The following is a 25,385-nucleotide window of genomic DNA, read 5'->3' on the forward strand; positions in this document are numbered from 1 at the left end:
GACCTCCAATAAATGACGATTCTTCCTCTCAAAGAACCCCATTTTGTTGGGAGTGTCAACACACGCTAGCTGATGGAGAATGCCATTATCGGGAAAGAAGTTTTGGAGACCACTAAACATGTATTCCCCCCTTTATCGGATCGAACAACTTTGATTCGGGTGTCAAACTGAGTAAGAATCATCCGATAGAAGGTTTTAAACGCATCACAAACATCACTTTTATGTTTCATCAAAATAGTCCAAGTAGCACGAGAGAAATCATCAATAAAGGACACAAAATAACGATAACCAAATAAAGAGGTAGTAGGAGAAGGTCCCCAAACATTAGTGTGCACAAGATGAAAAGGAGCAACAGTTCTATTACCATGATATGGATAAGAGGAACGACAATGTTTGGCAAACATGCATGGTTCACATTGAAAAACATGAGAAGAAACAACAGAAAATAAGTGAGGCAATTGTTTCCTCATTACAACAAAAGATGGATGGCCAAGACGCCTATGCCATAACATAACAGACTCCACAGAACTACTCTCGCATGACCACACACATAAGATCGAGTCAAGCGTAAAAGGGTCAAAAAATAAAGGCCTTGCTCTTCACGCCCACTACCAATAATCCTCTTCGTCACCAAATCCCGAAAAAGACAGTGAGAAGGGAAAAATGTGATGGAGCAATTCAAAGATTTTGTCAGTGACTCACGAGATAAGAGATTAACTGTAAGGTTAGGAACATGAAGAAAGAAGAAAGAGAAATAGACGAGGTTACGGTGAATACTACCCTTACCGAGAGATGGAGGATAGGGAGCCATCAGCTATTCTAACCTTATCCTTACCAGAGCAAATGGTATAGGAATCATAATTATGGGACGTACCGGATGGTCGAGAGCACGTAGTCAATGACCCAAGATGGCTGCGGTGAGAGGTGAAGTAGAGACCTATAAGGCCGAGGATGATGAGGAGCTGGCTACGAAGGTGTAGAAGATGTGCTAAGCCGTGACATGACCCGTCGAACCACCGTCTCCATAAAGGTGGGGTCATGCGGTATAGTATCCGCCTGGTCATCACAGAGTAAGCTCGGGCTCCCCTCTACGGCCACCACGACTACGTGTGCTAGGAGGACGACCATGAAGAGACCAACACCGATCCTTGGTGTGTCGGTTCTCCCACAATGGTCACATTTAAAACGGTCCCTACCAACACTATTGGCACCCACTGTTTCACCGTGTTAGCTACCTCTCGGCCAGCCCGGGCCACGACCACCTCCACGGGTGTCGCGGGAAGAACTGGAGTTGAGGGCTGACCTCTCAAGAGAAGATACGAAGCTGGCTCCATTGCAACACGTCTAGTCTCCTCACTCTGTAAGTAACTACAGACCTCACTAAGAGATGGGAAGGGAGACCGGCCTAAGATCTGAAGTCCGATAGGCTCATAGTCGGGATTCGGACCACCAAGTAAGGTAAAGACACGCTCTTTTTCAAGAGTCCGATAGACCTTAGCCTCATCCTCCGGGTCCTTCAGTGAAGATCTCTATAATGATCATATTCCTCCAAGAGGCCAAGAAAGGCATTATAGTACTCAGAAATGGTCCTATCACCTTGTTGCATGGAGTTGATCTTTTGGTGAAGCCTGGTAGACCTTGGCGAGTCACCCACCCGATCATAAGTTTGTGAAACGCTGTCCCGGATGGCCTTGGCAGTCTCCTTTCTTATAAACCTCCGTCCAATCTCGGGGTCATAGAGAAAATCAGCCATGTCATGCCGTAGAAATTGTCGGCTTCCCATTGTTCATAAGTAGGTGAGGTAGGCTCGGGAGCGGTAATGGTACCGGTAATATAGCCAAGTTTCCGTTTGCTTCTTAGTGAAAGCCTTACGGAGTGTGACCAATCCAAATAGTTAGTGCCATCAAGTTTCACAAAGGAAATCGTGTAGGCACATTCTCATAGACAACAAGAGGAGCTGTGGGGAGAGGTCTGTGGAGGTAGCCGAACCAAGTTCAGATGTAGGTGTATCAACCATAGTGTATGGGAAATAGCACTTGACCATAAACGATAACAGCCAGCAAGGGAGAGTGCACACTCAACCCACGAAATTATCCCAACACACAAAACAGAGATTCCAGCAAGAAAAAGCTTCACTCCCACACTCCCCAATAAGAAAAAGCAGCTTAAACAAGCTCCAATACTCACATACAGATATTCATAATCACTTCTCAACCAGACAAGAAGCCCAACATACCCTAAATGCAAGAACAAGGACAATACAGCATTATCGGGCTTACCTGGGCAGAAAATCTGTCACCACGAAACTGAGGTGGACTCAAAAGATGCTCTCATCCATCAAAGAGGACCACAAGCACAATAAATAGGACCCCTGTACGATCCTAATGGGCTGGTCCAACAGTCAAACCCATGCTGAAATGAAGCTGAGCCATTGATTCAACCTTGAACTGGCGGAAATCTGGGCAGCAGAACAGTTCCAACGAAACTGAGCTATGCTTGAACAATACCTTCATTCATCAAGGAGGCACACTTGGAGCATAGAAGGGACCCTATGACGATTCTATTGAGCTATTCCAAGCTCCAAAAAGATATCGAAAGAAGGATCGAGATGGTCCGCAACCTTGAACAGGCGGAACCCTAGGCTGCTGATTGGTTTACTTGAAAATAACTTCAAAGGAGCTCCACACTATCTCAAGGACCATCTTCAATCACCAAATAGGTTGTAGAAAACCTATGTCATATTACTTCAGCAAAGGATTTACATATGGACCTCTTCTTTGAAATCCTAGAACTCAAAGGATTTCAAAGAGAGGGAAAAAATGTGGAAAAGAGTGGTGATACGACTCTCAAACCTTTTGGCTCTGATACCAAGTTGGTTTCTAGGTTGGGAATATAGGTAAGTGAAGGAGAAGAAGATGAAGAAGAAGAAGAGAACAAGAGAATGGAGGAATAATATTTCGGTTGTAACTTGTGTGTGTGAGAGATATCTCTCCACAGCTATATTGATTCATTAGTAGAAGTAAAGGAATTACATACACCTCCCTAAGGAGGTAAACAGTAAAAAAGAGAAAAAGATAGAAATTACAAAACAGGGCAACTAGTTAACAGGCTAGTTCCCAAACTACCCTTAGAACATAACTACTAGTAACTCTAACAGTTTGTTGTATTTTCAAGAATGAATAGAGAAGTTATTCTAGCATGAGGATCATAAGTAGTTTGGAATTGACGAAATAACCAGAAAATTATCCAAGTGCTTTCTCTTTATTTCTTTTCCTTTTTTGAAAGGAGGCTGAAAAACTGAACCCGTCACATTATTTTGTGCATGGTTTGTTTTTATTTCTTCCACCCATTTGGTAGGAATTATTGTTTTTGGACAAAATACTCACTTTTTTTTGTCTAAGTTGTAGTTTCAAGAATGTGTTAAATTAGCTAATGAGTAGCTTTCTTGACTATTTGGTGACGAAGTTTCTGGTAGAAAATTTGTCTGTTGGAAATTGCCACAAATTGCTCTTTTCGTGTTAGTACAGTTTTCTCTTACTAATCATGAAATGAACGATGATAAGTTTTTGCAAGGAAATTTGTTTGTTGGCAATTGCCACTAATTGATTGTTCCTATGAATGCAGTTTTCTTTTTAGAAGGTAGTGCATTAGTTTAAACCATATATATAGTCTAGGAGGCATTAGAAATTGAATGTTTTTGCAAGTTCAATTACAATGGATTTGTAGCATTGGTGGAGATTTTGTTTTTGCATGTGTAATGTGTTCCTGATCATCTTGTTACTGGTACAGGAAAAGGGACGAGGATTGGAAAATGGGTGACATTGTTTACACACTTAACAATAGAAGATGGTTGGAAAAATGTGTTGTTTATGCTGAAAGTCATGATCAAGCTTTAGTTGGTGACAAAACTATTGCATTCTGGTTAATGGACAAGGTTATTTTAGTTACTACTGTTCATTTATTGGGATATGTTTCTTTACTTTGTTTCTCTTTATGCTCTGTGAGAATTTATGGGGAGAAGAAGGTGAGTAAAGCAAATAGGAACACCAGTAAACAAGGATATAACTGAATAGAGAAGGACAAGATTGGAGCAATAATGAACAAGGCTAAGATAGCCTGGCTAAACAACAAACTAGTGTGCAAAAAATGTAAGACTAGAACGAATACAAAAGCATCAATAATTAACAAGTGGGTGTTTACTCCCAAACATGAATTTAGCTCATGTAGCACCTTTAAAGTGTCAACCTAATGAAGCATGTAATTACCTGTATCCCTTCTCTCTCACAATAGAAATCAGAATTTAAAATTGTTAATCACAAAAAAAAAAAATTTAAAAGTCTCCAAAACCCTTCCTACATGCCAAACCCTACTTGAAGGACCTGAAAAATCTCAAATTCAGAACATTTCAAACTACAGCTTGCCTGCAAATATTTTGTTAATAATAACATATATTTTTTTATAAAGAAGATAGTAAAAAGAGGAAAAATCCCTTCTGTTCTTCAGAAGGCCCTAAAGAAAATCATTGTTGCCAAAATTTACAAAATAATTTCATTTCAAGCTTCAACTCAAATGCACTGGTAAATGCTTTAGTTATAAAGCCAGTGAAAGTGCGTTTGAGAGCTTGATCTCAGTAGCTTCTTGTGATGCTTTTGCTCTGGTACAGGTCTTAGTGTACGCACATTGTTAAGGCTTTGATTTTGCACTGCATAGAGATTGGGTCCAGAAAAGTATGACCTAGATGAAGCAAACAGTAATTACTAGTGAACCTGTAATACATCTAAAAGATTTCTAACTCAGAGGCAGAGAGTACATGTTGAAGGATTTGGGATTGACCTGGTTCAGTTCGGTTCTCTTTTGTTCCCTTTTTGAAGTGTGTAATGTAACTAGGTACACTAGAGTGTCTAGATTCATTATGCACATGTTAATTGTGCTGAGTATAGCTTCCATACTTGTAATAATCCTAAATTATAAATAAAGTGGTGGCCTTTGTCATCTTTATATGCCAAATCATTCTCTCTCTCTTTTCCTTTTCTCAACTTGGTATCAGAGCGCCAAAAACCCTAAAATTTTATTTTAGTTTTCTTTCTCCGCCACCGCCGCCAATAGAGCACCATCACCGATCTCGATGCTCTGGCCTCACTATGTCAGACATGGTTGACTGAACATGCGCCAACGCATGTTATACTACGTATGATAGTCACTCAACTGATCGTTGCTACCACCTACATCCGCCACCGCTGTTCGGTTCCAATGGCCGCTCCATCATTGTCTTTTCGCCTGCCACGATCCTCGCTCTCTGACCGCACCTACTAGAGCCTTGCCCTAGCCCACTAGTGGTCGACCTCCAGGGCCTCTAGCCCCCTGTCAAACCAAACCAGGGCCTCCTGCCCCCTGCTATCGACCTCCAGGTCCTCCCACCCCTATCGGCACCATCCTAGGGCTTCACTCCCCAGTCGCTCGACCCCAGGGCTTCCCGCCCTAGTCGCCGGCCACCCTCCAGACACTCGCCAGCCTCGCCTGGCCTCTCCAGGGCTCTGTCTGGCTCTGTCGCCTCTGCTTGGCCCCTCCATTGGCCCTTGCCCCCTCTGGTTAGGCCTCCATGGCCCCATGTTGCCTTGCCTAGACTCTGCAAGCCCTCTAGTTGACCTACCTGGCTTGCCCTTTGCTTCTGTTTCCTTGCCTAGTCTCCGCACAGCCTGCCTGTGCTTCTCCAGCCTTCATTACACCTCTGTTGTGTGCGTGGTATTTTGTTCCTACTGCCACTGCTTCATTGGCCTTTTTTTTGCGTTTCTGTATTGTGAGTAACAACTTCCTTCCAACTTTAGTGCATTTGTTTAGTTTTTTAGTGTAGGGTTCTAGCGACAGTTGGTACTGGGAGCAGTGACTTGAGTCGCCCTACTGCCCCTCACCATCATCACTCTCTCTAACCTGAACCCACTAAGTTGAAGGGATCAAATTACCTAGCATGGTCTCATACCTTCCTCCTTACCATTCGTGGTTTTGGGATATATTACTGGTGACACACCTATGCCCATTAAAACTTCAGCTATGGATAACTGGTTAGCTAATGATGCATTGATCATGTTGTTCCTGCTGAACTGGTTAGCTAATGATGCGCTGATCATGTCCTCCTTACCATTCGTGGTAATCATTTTTTGGGATATATTACTGGTGACACACCTATACCCATTGAAACTCCAGCTATGGATAACTGGTTAGATAATAATGTGATGATCATGTCGTTCCTGTTCAACTCCATGGAGTATTCCATTAGTTTCAGCTTTGTCCTCCTTAATTCAGCCAAGGAGTTACGGGATGCTGTGAAACACACTTATGGTCAAGCCAGCCTATAATATGATTCAGCATGAGGATCATCGCCGTTCTGTCATGATGATGCAGATTCATCACCCAAATGGGCTTATTTTATTAGGAATAAGTCTAGGGTTGGGATATACATATGTTGGGCCTTTGATCCCCAGGGTTTTCTATGTAATAGACCACTTTAATGAGCCTAAACTAGGGGTATATAAGTTGCATACGGGATTAACCCAATACTTAGTTTATTTTTATGTTTTTTAATTGAATCGGTTCAAATTGGTTGCATCCTATTGGTTCAATTTAAGTGATCATGTGACTTGGTTAAGGGGTCATGTGACAACTTAAGTGATCATGTGATGTAAGTTGGGCTGGATTAGGACTCTATAAGTCCAGCCATGTTTTGAGTCTATTTCCTTTAGTATTCTAGTTTCGTAGTCAGTTTAAGTTACCTAATAGGTTAGGGATAGGGTTAGGCCATTCGTTTTTAGTGTCTAAGTCTATTTTTGAGTCTTCTATATAAGTATGTAAGGGAGGCCAGCATTGAATACGAATTTTGATTAATAAAAACTCAGCTTTATGCTTGCTGCCTTTACTCCATTGTGAGTGTGCCTTGTGAGTAATATCAAGGTTGCCTTGTGAGTAATATCAAGATGAAGGGATTGGTGGATCTCCAATCGACTCCTTGCATCATGAAGATCGGGAGGGCTGCTACTCATCTCCTCACATCTTGTAGATCGGGAGACCCCATTGTTCATCTTCAAAGCTGTTGCCATTGAAGATCTATTCAAATCCAATAAGTTTGAATCTGAACTTTGTTTAAACCTTCTTCTTCTCACCCCTACCCTAACTAGGATTCCTCCATAACTTCAAATCTGTCCATTAGTTTCAAACCAAACTTTCAGCACACATCCCTTACATCATTATTGACACTCGATACAAGTTTCATCAAACCCCCACCACCCTAAACCCTAGAATCCCCTACTCCTACCTCCATTAGGAATTGTCTCCAATAACCTTATCTTGCTGTCCAACTCATCTAATCTACTTCCATTCACTCAAACATCATAAAACCTATACCATTGGACTTCCCTACGCCTGCCTATCATTACTATATAAGGCAACCCTAACCTAAACCTAACTTAACCCTAATTTTGACCTAAAATTCAATTCTGCCCAAAATTGCAGAACTTCAAAACTCATCCAAACCCTAACCTTTTTATACCATAATAGCCCTCTAGACCTGCCCATTAATACCCTATAAACCCCTTTCACAATATCTAACCCTAATCCTAGTTTTACCCTAAACAGCCCTCATCTGTAAACAGTTACAGAATTCTGATCTTACCTGGCTCCTATTAGGCCTTGCCTATATAGGACTACATTACATTATGCCTCCTACTGCCCCTCCTCGGTCTGCTCTTATTTCTACACCACAGTTCGTGGACAGTGCTGGTTCGGTCAGCAAGGCTGATGCTTCTCGTGAACCAGTAAAATGTGCCCACGTCACACTAGGGAGACTTTCTGGAAATTACATGGCCGCCTCAAAGGAGGCGGGAAGGGAGGAAAATCTGGTTCTACTCGTGCTCAAGCTCACTTAACTGAGACTATAGAGATCCTTGTTGGTACTCCATCTATGTCTACAGAATAACTCGTGACTCAGCTCCAATGTATGGTGACTCAGCTTGGTTCTGCCTCTTCTACCATAGCTTCCTCTACCTCACCTGCTTCCCATTTAGCCCAGTCAGGTATTTTTCTTGTGTTCCCCCATACTGACTATTCATGGATAATTGATTCTGGAGTCTCGGATCATATGACCAACTCCTCGGACTTGTTTACTTCAACTGTATACCTCGTGACCTGAACCGGGCAACGATTGGATATGGTAGAGTGCGGGATGGTCTTACTACTGCTCCCTCCCCAGTTTTAGCTCATATTACTCGAGAAGACAATGCTCTCCAACAGCTCCATCATTAGCATTGCCGTCTCGGTCATCCTTCCTTTTATATTTTGCGTCATTTGTTTCTGTTGGAATATGTACACCAGAATACCGTGGGGGTATTCTAATCCTTCTAGGGGTTTATTTGTTATGTTATTAGGTATAGCCTGCTTCTCTTATAGAGTCGGTTAGTGTAGGGGTATTTCTGTCCCCTTTGTAATTTTTCCTTTATTATAAATAGAGGGCTTGTCTAATCAATAAGATCACTCAAGCATTATAATCTATTCTTCTTCCATCTTCTCTTCTCTTTTTTCTCCACTCTAAAGTTACTGGTTACTGATCCTAGGTTTTCTACATGGTATCAGAGCTGTTGTAACCAGTGATTGATTTTCTCCAAGATTTGCAGTTTTGAGAGTTGTTTCAAAGTTCTCCGATTTATGGAGAAACCCTAGTTCATAGAAAGAAAAGAAGAACTAGGGTTTCCTGCTCGTTTTATCATTGACTTGTTAGTCTCCTGTTGGTTGAAGGAGAAGGTTGAAGAAGGCAGCGATTTGTTCGTGGAGTCTAGAGGTAAAAGACGAGATTTCTGCCTCTGGTTATCGCTTTCCCTTTTTGGAATTTGGTTTCCGGCTGGTTCACGCTAGAGGTTTGAGTTGCCTAGGTTTTACTTCCCCAACACTTCCCTACTTTACCGTACCATCGGTTCGAAGACGAAGGTTTCTCGGTTCAACGAGGTCCTCTCCTCCTGAGAAGCAAGTGAACTGAGAAAAGGTGTTCTTCGATTTCTGGTTTCCAGGGTTGATTCTTGCTGTGGGAAATTTTATTTGGATCGATTCATCGATTGTCTCTGCTGTTGTTTACTTCGATTGCCATCGAAGGTTTACTTGTGAAATCAAATTCTGGTTTGCTGCTATTCTTCTGTTGCTTGCTGTCTATTTGAATCGATCCCTGGTTCTCATTTTTCTCTTATGGCTGGTTCTTGGAATTGGTTGAAGAGAGGTTGAAGATGCATTTTTTGTTCCGCCTTGTCCTTCCCCTGGTCGATTCACCCTTCACAGCCTTGAGTCGATTTCTGTTCTATGTTTGAAGTTCTAATCAGAAATCAAATCTGAATCTAAGCTTTCCGCCAGATCTGTTTCAGCCAATCCTTCTTAGAATATATTGGCTGTTTAGGTCCGATATTACTGCGAATCAGAAGGGTCTTAGGTTATGATTCATTGATTGAAATCTCAAGGAAAACAGAAGCCAATCGAGTGAGTTCCTCCCTTGAAAATCAAATCTGGTTTTCCGCCTCTGGATTGTGTTAGAGGTAGGAGACGGTACTTTCTTTCCCCTTTTCTCACGAGTCCTTATTCTTTAGTTTATTTACACACTTTCCATAAATGCCTTTCCTTTTACCCCTAATTCCAACATACTTCTTAGTTATTCCCTTCCAAGTTTACCCTTTGGCTTGGATGGTTTTTTAAAGTGGATTTCAACCAAATTCCAGTTTTGCCCTTACCTTTTGAACTTAATTACTCCTTGCCCTATGGCCCTCTTTGTTTCTGTCAAAGGAATCCTATACTGTTCACCATATTTACCAGAATGCCATCCCTTTTTCAACTTTGTGTTATTTACGGTTCTACCATTTCCCTTACAATAATTCTAATTCCTTTCATGTCCCATACCTTTGGTATTTACCCATAACACCTTTGGAGATTTCTGGTAAATTATAATTTTGCCATTTCTTCCTTTTTATTACCCATAACACCTTTGGAAAATTCTGAAAAATTACACTTTTGTCATTATCTCTTACATCATCTCCATTATTTGTCCACGTTTATTAGTACACGTGAGGGGGAGATTGTGTATAATTCCATTGCAAACATGCAAGACGTATAAAAACTTGCGTATATCAGAATTTGCGTAACCTTACAGACATTGTAGAACAATTGTGCAAAGCATTCAAGATCAATTTTTTCCACCATTGCCATTGGGTATCTTTAGTTATTGGGTTGTATTTGCCGTGAGGGGGAGATTGAAGTATTGAAGATATTTTTGGGATCTTGTTTGGTTGCCTATTTGAGGATTTATAGTTGGGTTGATTCAGGTTTTTCCGATGTTTGTTGCCCTATTTATTTATCTTCAAGATTATACGTTACTGTGAAGATCCGAGATTCATCACTGGATAGCTATAGAAAATCGATGAAAGCTTCCTTTTTGGAAGATTGTGTCCGCCTTTTTTTCTCGCCTTTATTAAGATCGGTGATTCTCTCTATTTTGAAGATCGACCCTTCCCAAGCTTTGCAGAACAATCCTATCCGGTTTGCTGATCAAGTCTATCCAAGTTTTGAAGATCAATTATCTCCAGTTCTTGAAGATTTATTATGTCCAAGATTATTTGGGAGCTTCATCCATTTGCCAATGTGTCAAGCTGGACTCTGCTGCAACTCTGTTTCTTCTTATTTTGTTCAAGTTGGGCATTAGTGCTTTATATGCGCCAACTTGAGGGGGAGTGTTAGAATGTTGGAGTGTTAGCATTTATTTTTTTTCTTATTAGTTCAAGCTGGAGCTTCCTTTTGATAGATGTATACTCCAGCTTGAGAGGGAGTGTTGGAATATGTACACCAGAATACTGTGGGGGTATTCTGATCCTTTTAAGGGTTTATTTGTTATGTTATTAGGTATAGCCTACTTCTCTTATAGAGTCGGCTAATGTAGGGGTATTTCTGTCCCCTTTGTAATTTTCCCTTTATTATAAATAGAGGGCTTGTCTGATCAATAAGATCACTCAAGCATTACAATCTATTCTTCTTCCATCTTCTCTTCTCTCTTTTCTCCACTCTAAAGTTACTGGTTACAAATCCTAGGTTTTCTACAGTTTCCTTCTTTAGTCAAACAGTGTAATTTGGACCCTTTTAATTGTGAAATCTGTGAACTTGCTAAGTACACCTGGTCCTCGTATTTTTCCAGTGATACTCTGACTTGTGGGGTCCTTCTTGACCAATTGCTTAGGGTAGGTTTAAATGGTTTATCACTTTTATTGATAATTATACTTGACTAACCTAAGTATATCTTATTCGGTTCAAATCTGAAGTTTTCTGCTGTTTCCAGTCCTTCCACAAAATGATCCAAACCCAATTCAATTCCCAGGTTAAGGTTCGCAGTAACAATGGAATAGAATACATTGAAAGTTTTTTCCTTCAGTATCTTGATACACATGGAATCCTCTCTCAGACATCATGTGTCCGCACCCCTGAGCAAAATGATACCCCAGAACGAAAGAACCACCATCTTCTGGAGGGTCACTCGGTCTCTGATGTTTACCACTCTGGTTCCTAAGTACTATTGGGGTAATGCTATGCTAACTGCTGCCTTTCTTATCAATCGAGTTCCTTTTGTTGCTCTCAATTTCAAGACATCAGTCAGTCAGCTTCCCGATCCTACTATTGCTTCTCATCTTCCTCCCTATATATTTGGATGTGTTTGCTTTGCTCACTACTCATCCTCTCTCAGTCGAAACTTGATTCACGGGCTTTCAGATGCATCTTTTTTGGATATTCTACTTCTCAGAAAGGTAAGTGTTATCATCACCCCTCTCGCAAGTTGTTTATTACGATGAACGTGACTTTTCACGAGGATGAACCTTATTACCAATCTTCTCTTCAGGGGGAGACTCTAGAAGAAGAGAATCATTCATTTCCTTTTGTCATTGATACTGTTCGTCTTCAAGAGGAGCAAGCGGATGAGATTGGTACTACTACTAAACAAAAGGATCTCATCACCTATTCTCAGCAAAAGAAAAAAACATATCATATTTATCGACGCCCCACGAGTAGCTTCTACCAATCCAAGCACTAGGTAATAAATCTCTTCTTGATCCTGATGATCGCCCTATTGGTCTTACAAAAGGAGTAAGGACCTGCACCAAACACCCTATTTCTAACTTCATCTTTTATGAGTCCTTGTCCCCCTCCTATCGTGCCTTTGTTTCTTCTCAGTCTTCTGTGTCTACTCCACAGGGTTGGAAGGAAGCTATCACAGACCCAAAATGGAAGAATGCCATGGTAGGAGAAATACAAGCCTTAAAGGAAAATGACATTGGGAGCTTGTACCATGTCTTAATAGAAAGAAACCAGTTGGATGCAAATGGGTATTCACAGTAAAGCAGAATACAGATGGAACCATTGCTCGCTATAAGGCCAAATTGGTTGCCAAGGGATTCACCTAGACCTATGGCATGTATTATCATGAAACATTTGCCCCAGTGGCAAAAATGAATTATGTTTGAGCCTTGTTATCTTGTGCTGCAAACATAGGATGGGATCTTCAGTAGTTGTATGTAAAAAATGCCTTCCTCAATGGCGATCTTGAAGAAGAAGTCTACATGGACATTCCTCCTAGCTTTGAATCATCTGCTATAGTTGGAAAAGTGTGTAGACTCCAGAAATCACTCTATGGGTTGAAACAGTGCCCTCATGCCTGGTTTGCAGGTTTTAGAAGGCTATGCAAAAGTTCGGCTTCAAACAAAGTTATGTTGATCATACCCTTTTTATCAAACACAAAATTGGCAAGGTTACAACACTTTATGTAAACTTGTTGATTCTTCCATTGAAGTTAACCACCAACTCAACTGCACCGGTGGTGATTCTGTGACTAGAGAGCGATATCAACGTCTCGTAGGAAGACTTATATATTTGTCTTAGATTAGGCCAGACATTGCCTACTCTTTGGGAGTTGTTAGTTGTTTCCTACATGATTCGAAGACTTCACCGTGAGGCAGTATACAAAGTTCTTCGATACTTAAGGTCAGCTCCTGGAAAGGGTATACTATTCTTAAACAATGGAAATCTAAAATTAAAATCCTTTACTAATACTGATTGGGCTGGATCCATTGATGACCGCCGCTCCACCTCTGGCTACTGCACATTCAATGGAGGAAACCTAGTCACCTGAAAAAGAAAAACAGTCTGTAGTTTCCAGATCCGGTGTCGAGGCTGAATACAAGGCTATGGCTCACGGAGTATGTGAACTTATTTGGCTGAAAATGCTTCTCAATGATCTAAAAATAGCTCTGGAGGGACTTGTGAGGATCTACTGCAACAACAAAGCTGCAATCAGTATAGCCCATAACTCGGTTCAACATGACGAGACCAAACATGTTGAAATTGATCGACATCTAATCAAGGAGAAAATAGAAGATGATCTGATATGCACTCCTTTCATTACTACAGAGAACCAATTAGCAAATGACTTTACCAAAGGCTTATCCGTTAAGACCTTCCATCCTATTGTTTCCAAGTTGGGCATGCATGACATCCATGCACCAACTTGAGGGGTAGTGTTGAATGATTTGGGATTGACCCGGTTCGGTTCGGTTCTCTTTTGCTCCCTTGTTGATATGTGTAATGTAACTAGGTACACTAGAGTGTCTAGATTCATTATGTACCCATTGCACATGTTAATTGTACTGAGTAAATCTTCCATACTTTGTAATAATCCTAGATTATAAATAAACAGGTGGCCTGTGTCAGCTTGATAAGCTAAATCATTCTCTCTCTTTTCTCAACTATACACTTCGCTGTAAACCTTTCCAATGTGCCATAAGCTCGTTGTTAATGGATATCTTCTTGTCCGGAACCCACGGATCAGGATTCCATCAAAGATTTTCCACATTAGAAAACTTTCTCAAATGTCGATGAAGCCAGAAATGATGGCAAACATGAATAAAAAGGGCGTACCAATTGGAAATGGTGTAAGGATCGATTTAAGAGAGGAGAGGAGAGGGCAGAAGAAGAGAAGATGAGGAGGGAAGAGAGGAGAAGAAGAGAGAAGAAGATGTGCAGCCAAAAGTTAGGGAGAGAAGATTCCTCTCCCCTATTTGATTTTCTAACATGAAGTGAGAATTACATACACCTCCCTAGGGAGTTAAAAGGTGAAAAATTGAAATTACAACATAAGACAATAAGATACTAAACTAGTGCCCAAACTACACTTATTACATAAACTCTAACACTCCCCCTCAAGCTGGAGAATAAATTTCATACATTCCCAGCTTGCATAGAAGGGCACTAAACTGATTAGGGATGAGCCCCTTGGTAAAGATGTCAGCCAATTGATCGCCTGTCTTAACAAAAGGAGTACAGATGTAGCCAAAGTCAATCTTCTCTTTGATGAAATGTTGGTCTACCTCAATGTGTTTTGTCCCGTCATGTTGCACAGGGTTGTGTGCTATACTTATGGCAGCCTTATTATCACAATAGAGTCTCATAGGTGCCTCAGTATCAAATCCCAAATCTTAGACCAGCCGTCTCAACCATAAGAGTTCACACACTCCATGAGCCATAGCCCTGAACTCTGTCTCTGCACTGGATCAGGCCACAATAGGTTATTTTTTGCTTCTCCATGTGGCTGGGTTACCTCCCACAAATGTACAATATCCTGATGTAGACCGTCTATTAGAAACTGAACCAGCCCAATCCGCATCAGTGTAGCCCTTTATTCTCAGATGGTTGTACCTGGCATATAATAGTTCTTTTCCTGGGGTGGACTTCAAGTACCTATGGATACGATACACAGCATCTAAGTGTCCACTCTTGGGAGCATGCATAAACTAACTCACCACCCCAACTGCATAGGTGATATCTGGGTGAGTCAAAGAGAGATAAATCAACTTCCCTACAAGCCTCTGGTATTTCCCTGCATCAACAAGGAAAGGTCCACACCTAGCTTATGATTCTGATCAATTGGAGAGTTTGTTGGTTTGCAACCTAACATCCCTGTCTCTTTCAACAAGTCTAGGACAAACTTCCTTTGACATATATTTATTCCCTTCTTAGACCTTGACACTTCAATCCCCAAGAAGTACTTTAAGGGACCCAAATTTTTAATCTCAAACTGTTGAGCCAAGTAGGTCTTCAGCTTAGCTATCTCAGCCTTGTCATCTCTAGTCACTACAATGTCATCAACATAGACAATAAGGGTTGTGATGGTACCATTAACTTGTTGGGTAATAAAGTGTGGTCAACTTGGCTCTGGGAATACCCATTCTTCAAAAAAATGGTCTGTCTAGACCTCTTAAACCAAACCTTCGGGGACTGTTTGAGACCATATAGTGCCTTCTTGAGCAGGCATACTTTCCCTTCAGTTGAGGGAAACTTGAAGCCAGGTGGAGTCTGCATGTACACTTCCTCTTCTAGATCACCATGGAGGAAAGCATTCTTCACATCCAACTAATACAATAGCCAATCTTTATTAGCTGCCAAAGATAAGAGAGCTCTTATTGAGTTGTGCTTAGCCACAGGAGCAAATGTCTCCTGATAATCAACCCCATACACTTGACTGTATCCTTTGGCCACCAACCGGGCCTTTGTATCTCTCGATTGTACCATCTGATCGGTACTTGACTGTGTAGAACCATCTGCATCCAACTGGAACTCTCCCCCTAGGAAGATCAACCAGTTTCCAAGTAAAGTTCTTTGCAAGAGTCATCATTTCCTCCGACATGGCTTGCTTCCACTTTGGGTCAAACATAGCTACAATGACATTTTTTGGAATGGAAATAGAAGATAGGGCAGCAATAAAGGCAACACCTGCAGGAGACAGAACATCATAGGAAACAAACTGGGCTACAGGATTAGTACAAGCTCTTTTTCCTTTTCCAACAGCAATAAAAAGGTCTAAATCAGAAGAAAGAGGAGGGATGTCACCTGACTAAGGAGGATGTATCTCTCAGGATGTGGATCCAAGGAGGACTCTTGGAAAGTCTTCTTTTTCTTGTTCTTCTTTCTCTTGTACACAATGTGGTAATCCTTCTCATCACCAGAACCACCACCTGAATTATCATCAATAGCGGCAACAACCCCTTTATGTTTCCTAATATCAAACAGAAATGGAGAAGTAGGCAAAGGTGGGAGGAAAGGAATATCAACAGCCTGTTCATTTCCCACTATTTTCCCCCTGAAGAGGATGTTGAGAAGAAGTTAAGAAAGGTATAGATACAAAGAAGGTGACATCTTTGGAGAGAAGTCGCCTTTGGGAAGAGGGATGGTAGCACTTATACCCCTTGGTAGAGGAAGAATAGCCAAAGAGAAGACATTTGATTGCCTTGGGGTCAAGCTTAGTCCTAGCAAATTTATTGACATGGACATAGCAGACACACCCAAACACCATGGGAGGAAGAGAAAAAGCAGAAGTCTGAGGAGACAACAAATCTAAAGGGGGTTTAGAGCCAAGAAGTTTAGTGGGCATGCGGTTGATTAAAAGGCAGCAGTAAGAAGGGCTTCAGACCAAAACGTCTTGGGAACATGCATGCCAAATAGGAGACTCCTAGTAACTTCCAACAAATGGTGATTTTCCTCTCAGCTACCCCATTCTGTTGAGGAGTGTCAACACAAGCAACCTGATGGATAATGCCATGGTCAGTAAAAAACTGTTGGAGCCCCCCATACATAAACTCGCCCCCTTTATCAGAACGAACAATTTGAATGCGAGTACGAAACTAGGTACAAATGAGCTGATAAAAATTCTTAAAGGCATCATAGACATCATTGTTTTGTTTCATCAAAAAAGTGTAAGTTGACCGGGAATAGTCATCAACAAAGGAAACAAAATAACGATAACCAAACAAGGAAGTAGTGGGAGCAGGCCCCCAAACATCAGAATGAACAATATGGAAAGGAACATTAGACCTATTATCATGATAGGGATAAGGAGAACGTCAATGTTTGGCAAATAAACAGGGTTCACACTAAAATACATGGGAAGAAGGTATGGAAGAAAACAAGTGCGGCAATTTTGTCCTCATAACACCAAAAGAATGGTGACTCAAACGTTGATGTACAGCATCACCGAGTCAACAATACTATTGTCACTACGCTCATATGCGTAAGACTGAACAGTAGGTAAGGGGGAGGTCCCTGGATCAAGAAGGTAGAGTCCCTTTTCCTCACGTCCACTGCCAATAATCCTATTTGTAACCAAATCCTGAAAAATACAACGAGATGGAAAAAAGTGACACAACAATTCAAGGATTTGGTTAAGTGGCTCACAGATAAGAGGTTAGTGTTAAACTTAGGAACATGAAGAATGGAGTCAAGGGAAATAGAAAAAGTAACACGGACACTACACTTACCAAAGGTAGAAGAAAGAGAAACATTAGCGACCCTAACTTTTTCCTTACCAGAACAAATAGGGTTAAGTCATAACATTGGGATATGCCGGTCATATGGTCAGTGGCTCCAGGGTCAATGACCCACGAAGAGGTAGTAGAAGAAGTAGATGTAGAGGCCTATAAGGTAGAAGCTGAAGAATCTTGCACTGTAGGTGTAGAAGAAGAGCTATCCAGATATGACAAAACCCTAAGAAACGCTGCAATGTCATCCTGAGTGAGAGAACTGGTGTCAGTCTGTAGTCCAGATAGATATCCCATAGGCTCAACCTCAGTCATCATAGTGTTTGCTATGGCTCTCCCTCTCCTGCTGCCATGCATACCAGGGGGACAGCCATAAAGCATCCAACATCTCTCTGTGGTGTGCCCAGATTTCTTATAGTGATCACAACTGAATCTATCCTTGTCATTCCCTCAGGGTGGCCCTTGGCCTCTTCCTCTGACCTCTGACATAATGTAGGAACACACGTAGACAGTGGGGATGATACCCAAACCAAATGAGGAGTACACTCTACATCTCTACCCAAAATATTCTTCTCAATATGCAGAAAAAAAATTCCAGCAAGTAGGTAACCATAAAAACCTTGAAGAAAACCAACTCACATACACCCTTCACGATTTAACTGCATTCCATAACAACATATAAGTCTCAAATGATGTAACTCACCAACCAATATCAATCAAACTCACCATACACAACATTTTCAAGCAAATATTTTGCTTCTTCGAATAGCCTTCACAACCTTGGAAGCTTCGAATATCTCATAAAAACTTAAATCTCCAATCAAGTGAGTATTACAAACTGCAAATCCATTGTATTTTAACTTGAAAGCTTCATATACCATAACCAACAACAAACAACCACTGAATAACTCAAGCACAACACTGACAGTCCAAACCTGGCGGTAAAACAGAGCAGCAAAGTTTGGTGTTGCAGAGAATGGCTAGGTATTACCAGCTGAGCCTATATAGGCTTGAAAATAGATCTTAGGAAGACTCCAAGGAACCTGGTTCCAACCTCAACAGATCTCAGAAGGAGAAAAACTGACCCAAGCCTATTTTTTCCAGAACTGGCTGTAATGTAGCAGTGGCTGAAAAACTGAGTTTCAGACCATGGGCTTCCCTCCTTTGCAACCAAGCTTTTGGAGGTTTAAAGAGAAGCCTAGGCAACTTCAATGAGCCAAGACCCAACTCCAATAGATGCCAGATGAGAGAGAGAGAGAGAGAGAGCCATTCCAACAGAAATCACTGTTCACATGAACAGTGTTGTGAACAGTATTTTGAGATCCTATTGCTGCCTTCACATACCTCCTTTTGATGTTCCTATGAGCATCTTCCAAGCTTATAATCTCATGGTTCCTTTGAGTTTTTCACACAATGGTCTCTTCCTTTGGAACCTCTCTGTTACCTAGCATTCCAAAGAGAGAAATGGAAGCGGAATACCGGTAGGATGACTCGCAAACCGAAGACCTGCTCTGATACCAAGTTGGAAATGGTGTAAGGATCAATTCAAGAAAGGAGAGGAGAAGGTAGGAGGTAAGAAGAGTAGAAGGGAAGAGAAGAGAAGAAGAGAGAAGAATATGTGAAGCCAAAAGTTAGGGAGAGAAGATTCCTCTCCCCTATTTGATTTTCTAACATGAAGTGAGAATTACATACACCTCCCTAGGGAGGTAAAAGATGAAAAAGTAAAATTACAACATAAGACAATAAGATACTAAACAAGTGCCCAAACTACCCTTATTACATAAACTCTAACAGTACCCAGTGTACAAGGCTCCCACCACTACGGGGTCTTGGGAGGATAGTAATGTATGCAGCCTTACCCCTGCTTTCACAGAGAGACTGTTTCCAGACTCGAACCCGTGCCCACTTGGTCACAGTGGAGCAACCTTACCATTGCACCAAGGCCCGCCCTGTGATGGCAAACATGAATGCCACACTATAAATACAACCATTCAAAGAATCTTAACCCCAAAAACCATAGGCACAGATCATTTCAGTAACCAACTAGTGTTGAACTAATGGAAGACTAAAATGGATCAGTAACTTTATGATCCAATGCAGCGCATAACTTGCAATGTATACTTGTCCTTGGATATGTAGTTTTGATGCTTTTCCTGCAAAGTTTTTTATTTCTTCTTTACTGTAAATTAATCATGTGAACTTGTACACTCATTAGTCATGATTTCATGTGATATATATATATATCCAGTTGTTGGATTGAGCTCTTCTGATAAAGAAACCCTACAGCGGCTAAGCTTGCAGATGATTTCCAACAAGAGTCCCTTGCAAATGTGCAACTAGTAAAATGGAGGGTCAACTATTTTACCCTCCGTATAGACAAGACATCGTAGTGAATTGTCTAGCTCAACTAACCAGGTGATGGATACTAGAAAATATATGCAAAGTATCTTTATACAAAAAGAAATGTCTCTTTAACCAGGTTGAGGCAGGTGCATGACATCATTGAAATCATAAGAATACTGATTTTCTTCGTCTGGAATCATAACCTATTATTTTCCTCCCTAACCATCAGTGCAAAACTTGAGAGCTTTTTAGAGATACAACTTTTGTCATTGATACTTTTAGGGAACATGCATTATATTGATAAATTTGACTTGTTACTAATTTGGGACACTATTATCGAAAGGAAATTTTATGTATTTTATGCCACAATGCTGAGTGGAGAACTGCAGATAACATGCACAGTTATATAAGCCTTGTATATCTTTTTTTGATGTATTTATATATATATATATATATATATCATTCTCTATTGCTTTTATTTTTTAGGACATGTATGATTTCATGGCTTTGGATAGACCATCAACTCCTGTGGTAGATCGTGGAATAGCACTACACAAAATGATCAGGCTAATCACTATGGGTTTAGGTGGAGAAGGATATTTGAATTTCATGGGAAATGAATTTGGGCATCCGGGTAAGAATGTGTAGAGTGGTTAAACACAAGATTTTAATTTCTTAGCTTGCAAAGCTTCAGTCATTGAATGGAAGCTCATCTTTGTTTGAATTATTTGAATAATTTTTTTTTTCTTTTTCTTTTTTTCAATTTCCTTTTACAGAATGGATAGATTTTCCAAGGGGAGATCAACATCTGCCTGATGGGAGAGTAATCCCTGGAAATAATAATAGCTATGATAAATGCCGGCGTAGATTTGATCTTGTAAGTCTCAAAATCCTGACTTATATTACTAAGATCAATGTGTATTCTCATGCATATGTTGAAACCTTAAGGACTAAATTTGGTTTATATTCTTCAATTTATATATTAGTGCATGTTCAGTCCAAGAATAAGAAAGCAAGCCAGAGCCAGGCCTAACTTGTCCTATGGTTCTGGTTTTGACCATGTGTGTGCCTTGGTTTGGGCCTGGTCTGGTTTATAGAAGATGTGTACGGGCCCTGCTATGAAGATAAGATGCTGGATGCTGTAGGAATATTCCTTAGAGGCTGCTCTTGTTGTAGTATCTATTTCTCAAACTTTTTCTTAGTTGAGTTTATGTCTACCTAGTAGTTTCTATATTTTGTATCATAGCAAATAGATCTTTACCTTGCTTTTTGTGCTGCTGTTTATCATGTCTGGTTTGAGAGGAATCTCAGGATTTCGGGTGGCAAGTCAAGAGCTCATCAACAGAAATGGGATTGTATTAGTCTTGAAGATTGGGGGCAGGCTTGGAAATGACATTCTGGCACTCCCAGATTCTCCTAGAAATCATTTCATTGTCTCTAGTTGGAGCATTCCGGTCTCCTTCCATCATGTAACCACCCCCACTCCAAGTGGTCTCTTCTTCTTGATTGGCCCTCCTTTCCCTCTCTCCTGGGTGTTCTTGTAAGTTTTATGCTTTGTGGAATATATAATCTATCCACCCAAAAAAAAAAGATCTTCTTTCTGGAAGAGTTGCTACTCCTTAGAGTTACTATTTTTTAAGCTACTATGCAGCCAAGAGTTACTATTTTGTAACACAGCCTTCATTGTTATTTGTTATAAATAAAGACAAGGGGAGAACAGTCCCTATGTTTTTGGCTATTCTATTTTGGAGTCTTCTGCATGAAGTTGGCAGCTCCTGTGGTGAATCAGTGACAAACGCAAGGTGGTGAATCCTTGGTTGGGTGCTGTTGAAGCCTCCTGCAGGCCTTGGTGGTGAAGCCAGGTTATATCCCTTTTTCCCTTGTTTCTCCTCATCCATTATTCCCTCTATTTCCTGCAAACCTAAGGTTTCCGTGGGAATTTTCTGCCACAACTTGGACTGCTGTTTGAAGATAGAAAGTGGTCTTGAACCCATAAAATCCTTATGCTGAAAGACTACAAGAGTTGATGAACTACTGCTGTCATTTTTGTCCAAGTAAAGCAACCTGCGGCTCAGTTTTTCACTTTTTCTCAGTTCTGACTACAGGTTATGCCTACTGTAACTGCAGATTCAACCATCTGATTGGGCCCAAGTTTGTGAGTTTATTCTCTTCTACTCTACATCCCATTGACCAGATTTTGAAGGCCATCAGTGTTTCTGTTTGAAGCTATCTAAGTTTCTCTTACTTACTATTCTGGTGTTCATCTAAGTTTCTATCTTCTGTCCACCTTACTATTATTGATCCAACTCTTGTGTGTGTTTGGGATTTTGGGAATACTTTGGGTAGGAAACTAGCTATCTTTGACCAGTTTTCATCCCAGTTTATTTTTATCTTTGTTGGTTTAAGCCCTCCTAACTTCTGGTCTTTTATTGCACTACCACTCTGTCCTGTGGATTAGTTCCCTAAATCTGTCCTAACAGGTTAGTGAAACACATCAATTAGTACTTGGAATTTTAAAAATATAGGGACCTAAAGCCAAGTTATGAAGGATACATACATGTGATATTGAAAACATGCATAGGAATGGAGAAATACCTGGAATATGGCAAAAATTCTTGTAATATGGCCCTTGCAGACACCTTGGCCTTGCCTTGACTCGTCTTGGTGCCATGGAAATTTTTTTTTAGGATAAAAATCATTGAGTAAGTTGAAATCATGTTTTTTCTCAACATAGTTGTAACGTTTGTATGAAGTATGGCAGTATTTTCTTTAAAATCAGTTTTTGAATAATGACTTTCATATTATTGCATATTCTTTATTCTTATCATTCTTATTTATATACACTACAGGGGGATGCAGAGTATCTAAGATATCATGGATTGCAAGAGTTTGATCAAGCAATGCAACATGTAGAAGAGAAATTTTCTGTATGTATTATGTATTGGTCTAGTAAAATTTTGCAATCCCCCACCCCCTTTTATAGGTGGAGGTGGTTTTGGAAAGCTGGTTAGCTGTTGGTTTAGAAGGGAGGACTGATTTGAACCCATATCTTGTGATATGAAAATTTGCATCTGGCCAGTGGTTTATTAACAGCGTATCAACCAAACAGACACTCATGTGGATGACATACCAGTTATAAGAACTCTCTTTTATTTTTTTATAAAATGACTTTCAGGTAGTTACTTGGCAAAAAGAAGGATGGATCTTTGCCAAGAGAATTCTATTTGAACCGAAATGTACACAATACACCTGGATTGGCTAAATTAACCAGTCTCCCTAATAGTAGCAGCCATCAGGATGTTACAACTTTCAATTAAAAGTGCCTGGAAACAGAGATATAGTTCACCATATAGAAAGTGCTATTGGACTGAAAATTAGCACAAGATTGGCATGATCAAAACTAGAGTCCCTTTTGTGCTGCCACATGGGAGATTCCCTGGTCCTCAAGATACTTCACTAATTCAGACACCTAGCTACCTCTTCTCATTAGACTACAGATGTGACAAGTGATAAAATATTGAATGTACATCCTAATCAAGATATGTAATTTGGAAATCGTTTTTAACTTTTTCTGCAATTTCTATGTCTCAGTAATATTTCTTTTTGAAAATTGTGCTCCTATATATTCTTAAATTGTAAAATTTTTATGCACTGTGAACCATTTGTTTCAGTTCATGACTTTGGGGCACCAGTATATATCACGGAAAGATGAAGGAGATAGGATGATTATTTTTGAGCGAGGAGATTTAGTTTTTGTTTTTAATTTTCATTGGAATAATAGTTATTCAGATTATCGGATCGGTTGCCTAAAGCCAGGAAAGTATAAGGTACCATTTACCCATGTACTTTCTTTGTGTTCTTCTATTAGATTCCTGTGTATGCCTGTTTTGTTGTAGTGATCTCTTTTTATCCATTTATTATTATCAAATGAATATCCCTTAACATCAATTATTGTTTTCCCATTACTATTTGTCTTGAATGATATGGATCTGAGAATAATATGAAAGAAATAATGATTGCAGTACAGCAAAATAAAGCAGACTCAGAATTTTGTTTAGGGGCAGAGAGATAATGTGTTGAATAAGGCTAATAGTATATTTGAATTCTTCAAGTTCATTTCATTTTCCACCCTCATTATGCGTCTAGGTTTTTTCAACTTAGTCAACCTCTTTTAAGCTTTAGAAAAACTTAAATCACTTTGATTTGTTTGAAAGGGGAAAAAAGAGAGGGTTCCAAACCTAAAAAAAAACATCCGAATCACCCATGAATCTCAATGACCATGAATTGAATTGGCCATTGATGCAGGAAGGAACTATAGAATACCTGGAATCTCACAGAAAATGGATTTTTATAAGAATTTTTATCAAGATGTAAATTCTATGTACTTAAGTAATGAAAGAAATCTATAGAAAGACTAAGGGAACCAAATATTCGATACAATAGACGGTCCTAATTTTTCAAGAAAATATGGAGAAAAGAATTGAATAAAATGCACAATGTGCGAGCAGTGTACTTTTCTCTTGTATCCTAAAATTCAAAATCTTAGTGTTGCATGATGTGTTTGCTGAGTGGAGCAGTGGGCTGAGAGAGGAAAAGAGGAAGAGGAAGCTTTAATTCTCATACAAACTAGAACGCTTACCAACTGTTATTTTTCTCCTCGTTATGCTTTCCAATCACTAATCCATATGGACTCATTTGTGTTTATACAATTTCTTCCAGGTGGTCTTGGATTCAGATGATAAACTATTTGGTGGCTTTGGTAGAATTGATCACAGGGCAGAATATTTTACCTCGGTAAGGAATCAAATACTGGAGCCTATTTAATAATAGCTGGAAGAAGAACAATATTCTAATTCTGCTGTTGTACTTTTGCAGGATGGATGGTATGATGACCGGCCCAGCTCATTTTTGGTGTATGCTCCATGTAGAACAGCCGTTGTCTATGCTTTGACGGAGAATTAAGTTTAAGCATGATAGAGGTTTGATATAAAGATTCCTTGTTATATAATAATGTGACACCCTCTTGGTATAATATTTAAGAATATTATGACCACACAATAGATATGCAATTGAAGCATTGCTGTATCTTTGCCTTGTAGATTTTGTTCCTAAGTTCATTGATCGAGCATAAGAAGGACAAGTAAGGAGTAACCTCTGTAAATGGAGTACTACCCGATATCATGCTGTTTAACCTGGAAAATTGTGGGGATTCTTCTTGAATTCTGTAAATCTTTGATGTCTATTCTGCAGAATATAAAGGAAAGCCTTTCTGGAAGATGGTCCTGGTGTCTACTGTGATGTATAGCATGGCGCAAAATAAATGGATATATGGACACATAATAGCAAATGAAATGATACCATATGGAATAAGAATTTACCCTTGTCTCTCAATATAAATAACACACATTGAATATGTCCAAAGGCATTTCTCCATCCATTATTTGCTCTTGCCTAGCTGTTTGTTATTCTGCATATGGCATGTCCTTTAGGCCTTGCACCCACCAGGGAGATGAATTCTGGGCTATGTGATACTAAATGCTGCCAACCCCAGTATTGCCATTTGTTTATCATTCTGGAATACCTTTTGGGCACAAGGAAAAAGTGGTACAAACAAGGAGAGGTTAGAGCATCTTAGGGCAGTCTTGAATGCCAGCAGGATCCAGGGGTGGGCTTGAT

General features: G+C 40.1%; 1 protein-coding gene and 1 long non-coding RNA gene across 4 annotated transcripts in view; one reads left to right on the forward strand and one right to left on the reverse strand.

Moving 5' to 3' along the window:
- Positions 1–25,001, forward strand: part of LOC122650262 (1,4-alpha-glucan-branching enzyme 2-2, chloroplastic/amyloplastic-like) — a 139,233-nt gene extending 114,232 nt beyond the window's left edge. Inside the window, exons 16-22 of one of the 3 annotated variants that reach the window (XM_043843621.1) lie at positions 3,790–3,934; positions 20,196–20,343; positions 20,486–20,586; positions 22,559–22,636; positions 23,381–23,536; positions 24,429–24,503; positions 24,585–25,001. In XM_043843621.1, coding sequence (XP_043699556.1) covers positions 3,790–3,934; positions 20,196–20,343; positions 20,486–20,586; positions 22,559–22,636; positions 23,381–23,536; positions 24,429–24,503; positions 24,585–24,671 — 790 coding nt within the window. In that variant the 3' untranslated portion in view covers positions 24,672–25,001. Of the gene's footprint in view, positions 1–3,789; positions 3,935–20,195; positions 20,344–20,485; positions 20,587–22,558; positions 22,637–23,380; positions 23,537–24,428; positions 24,504–24,584 lie in introns of those variants that run through there. The other 2 variants (XM_043843622.1, XM_043843623.1) reach the window with 2 other exon arrangements.
- Positions 24,370–24,669, reverse strand: LOC122650263. The gene is made up of 2 exons (XR_006331404.1): positions 24,577–24,669; positions 24,370–24,499 (listed from the first exon to the last, which is right to left on the reverse strand). It is a non-coding gene; the product is annotated as an uncharacterized LOC122650263 (long non-coding RNA).
- Positions 25,002–25,385: the final 384 nt, after the last annotated feature.

This window comes from Telopea speciosissima, chromosome 2 (assembly GCF_018873765.1).
Source record: "Telopea speciosissima isolate NSW1024214 ecotype Mountain lineage chromosome 2, Tspe_v1, whole genome shotgun sequence".
Classification (NCBI taxonomy): domain Eukaryota; kingdom Viridiplantae; phylum Streptophyta; class Magnoliopsida; order Proteales; family Proteaceae; genus Telopea; species Telopea speciosissima.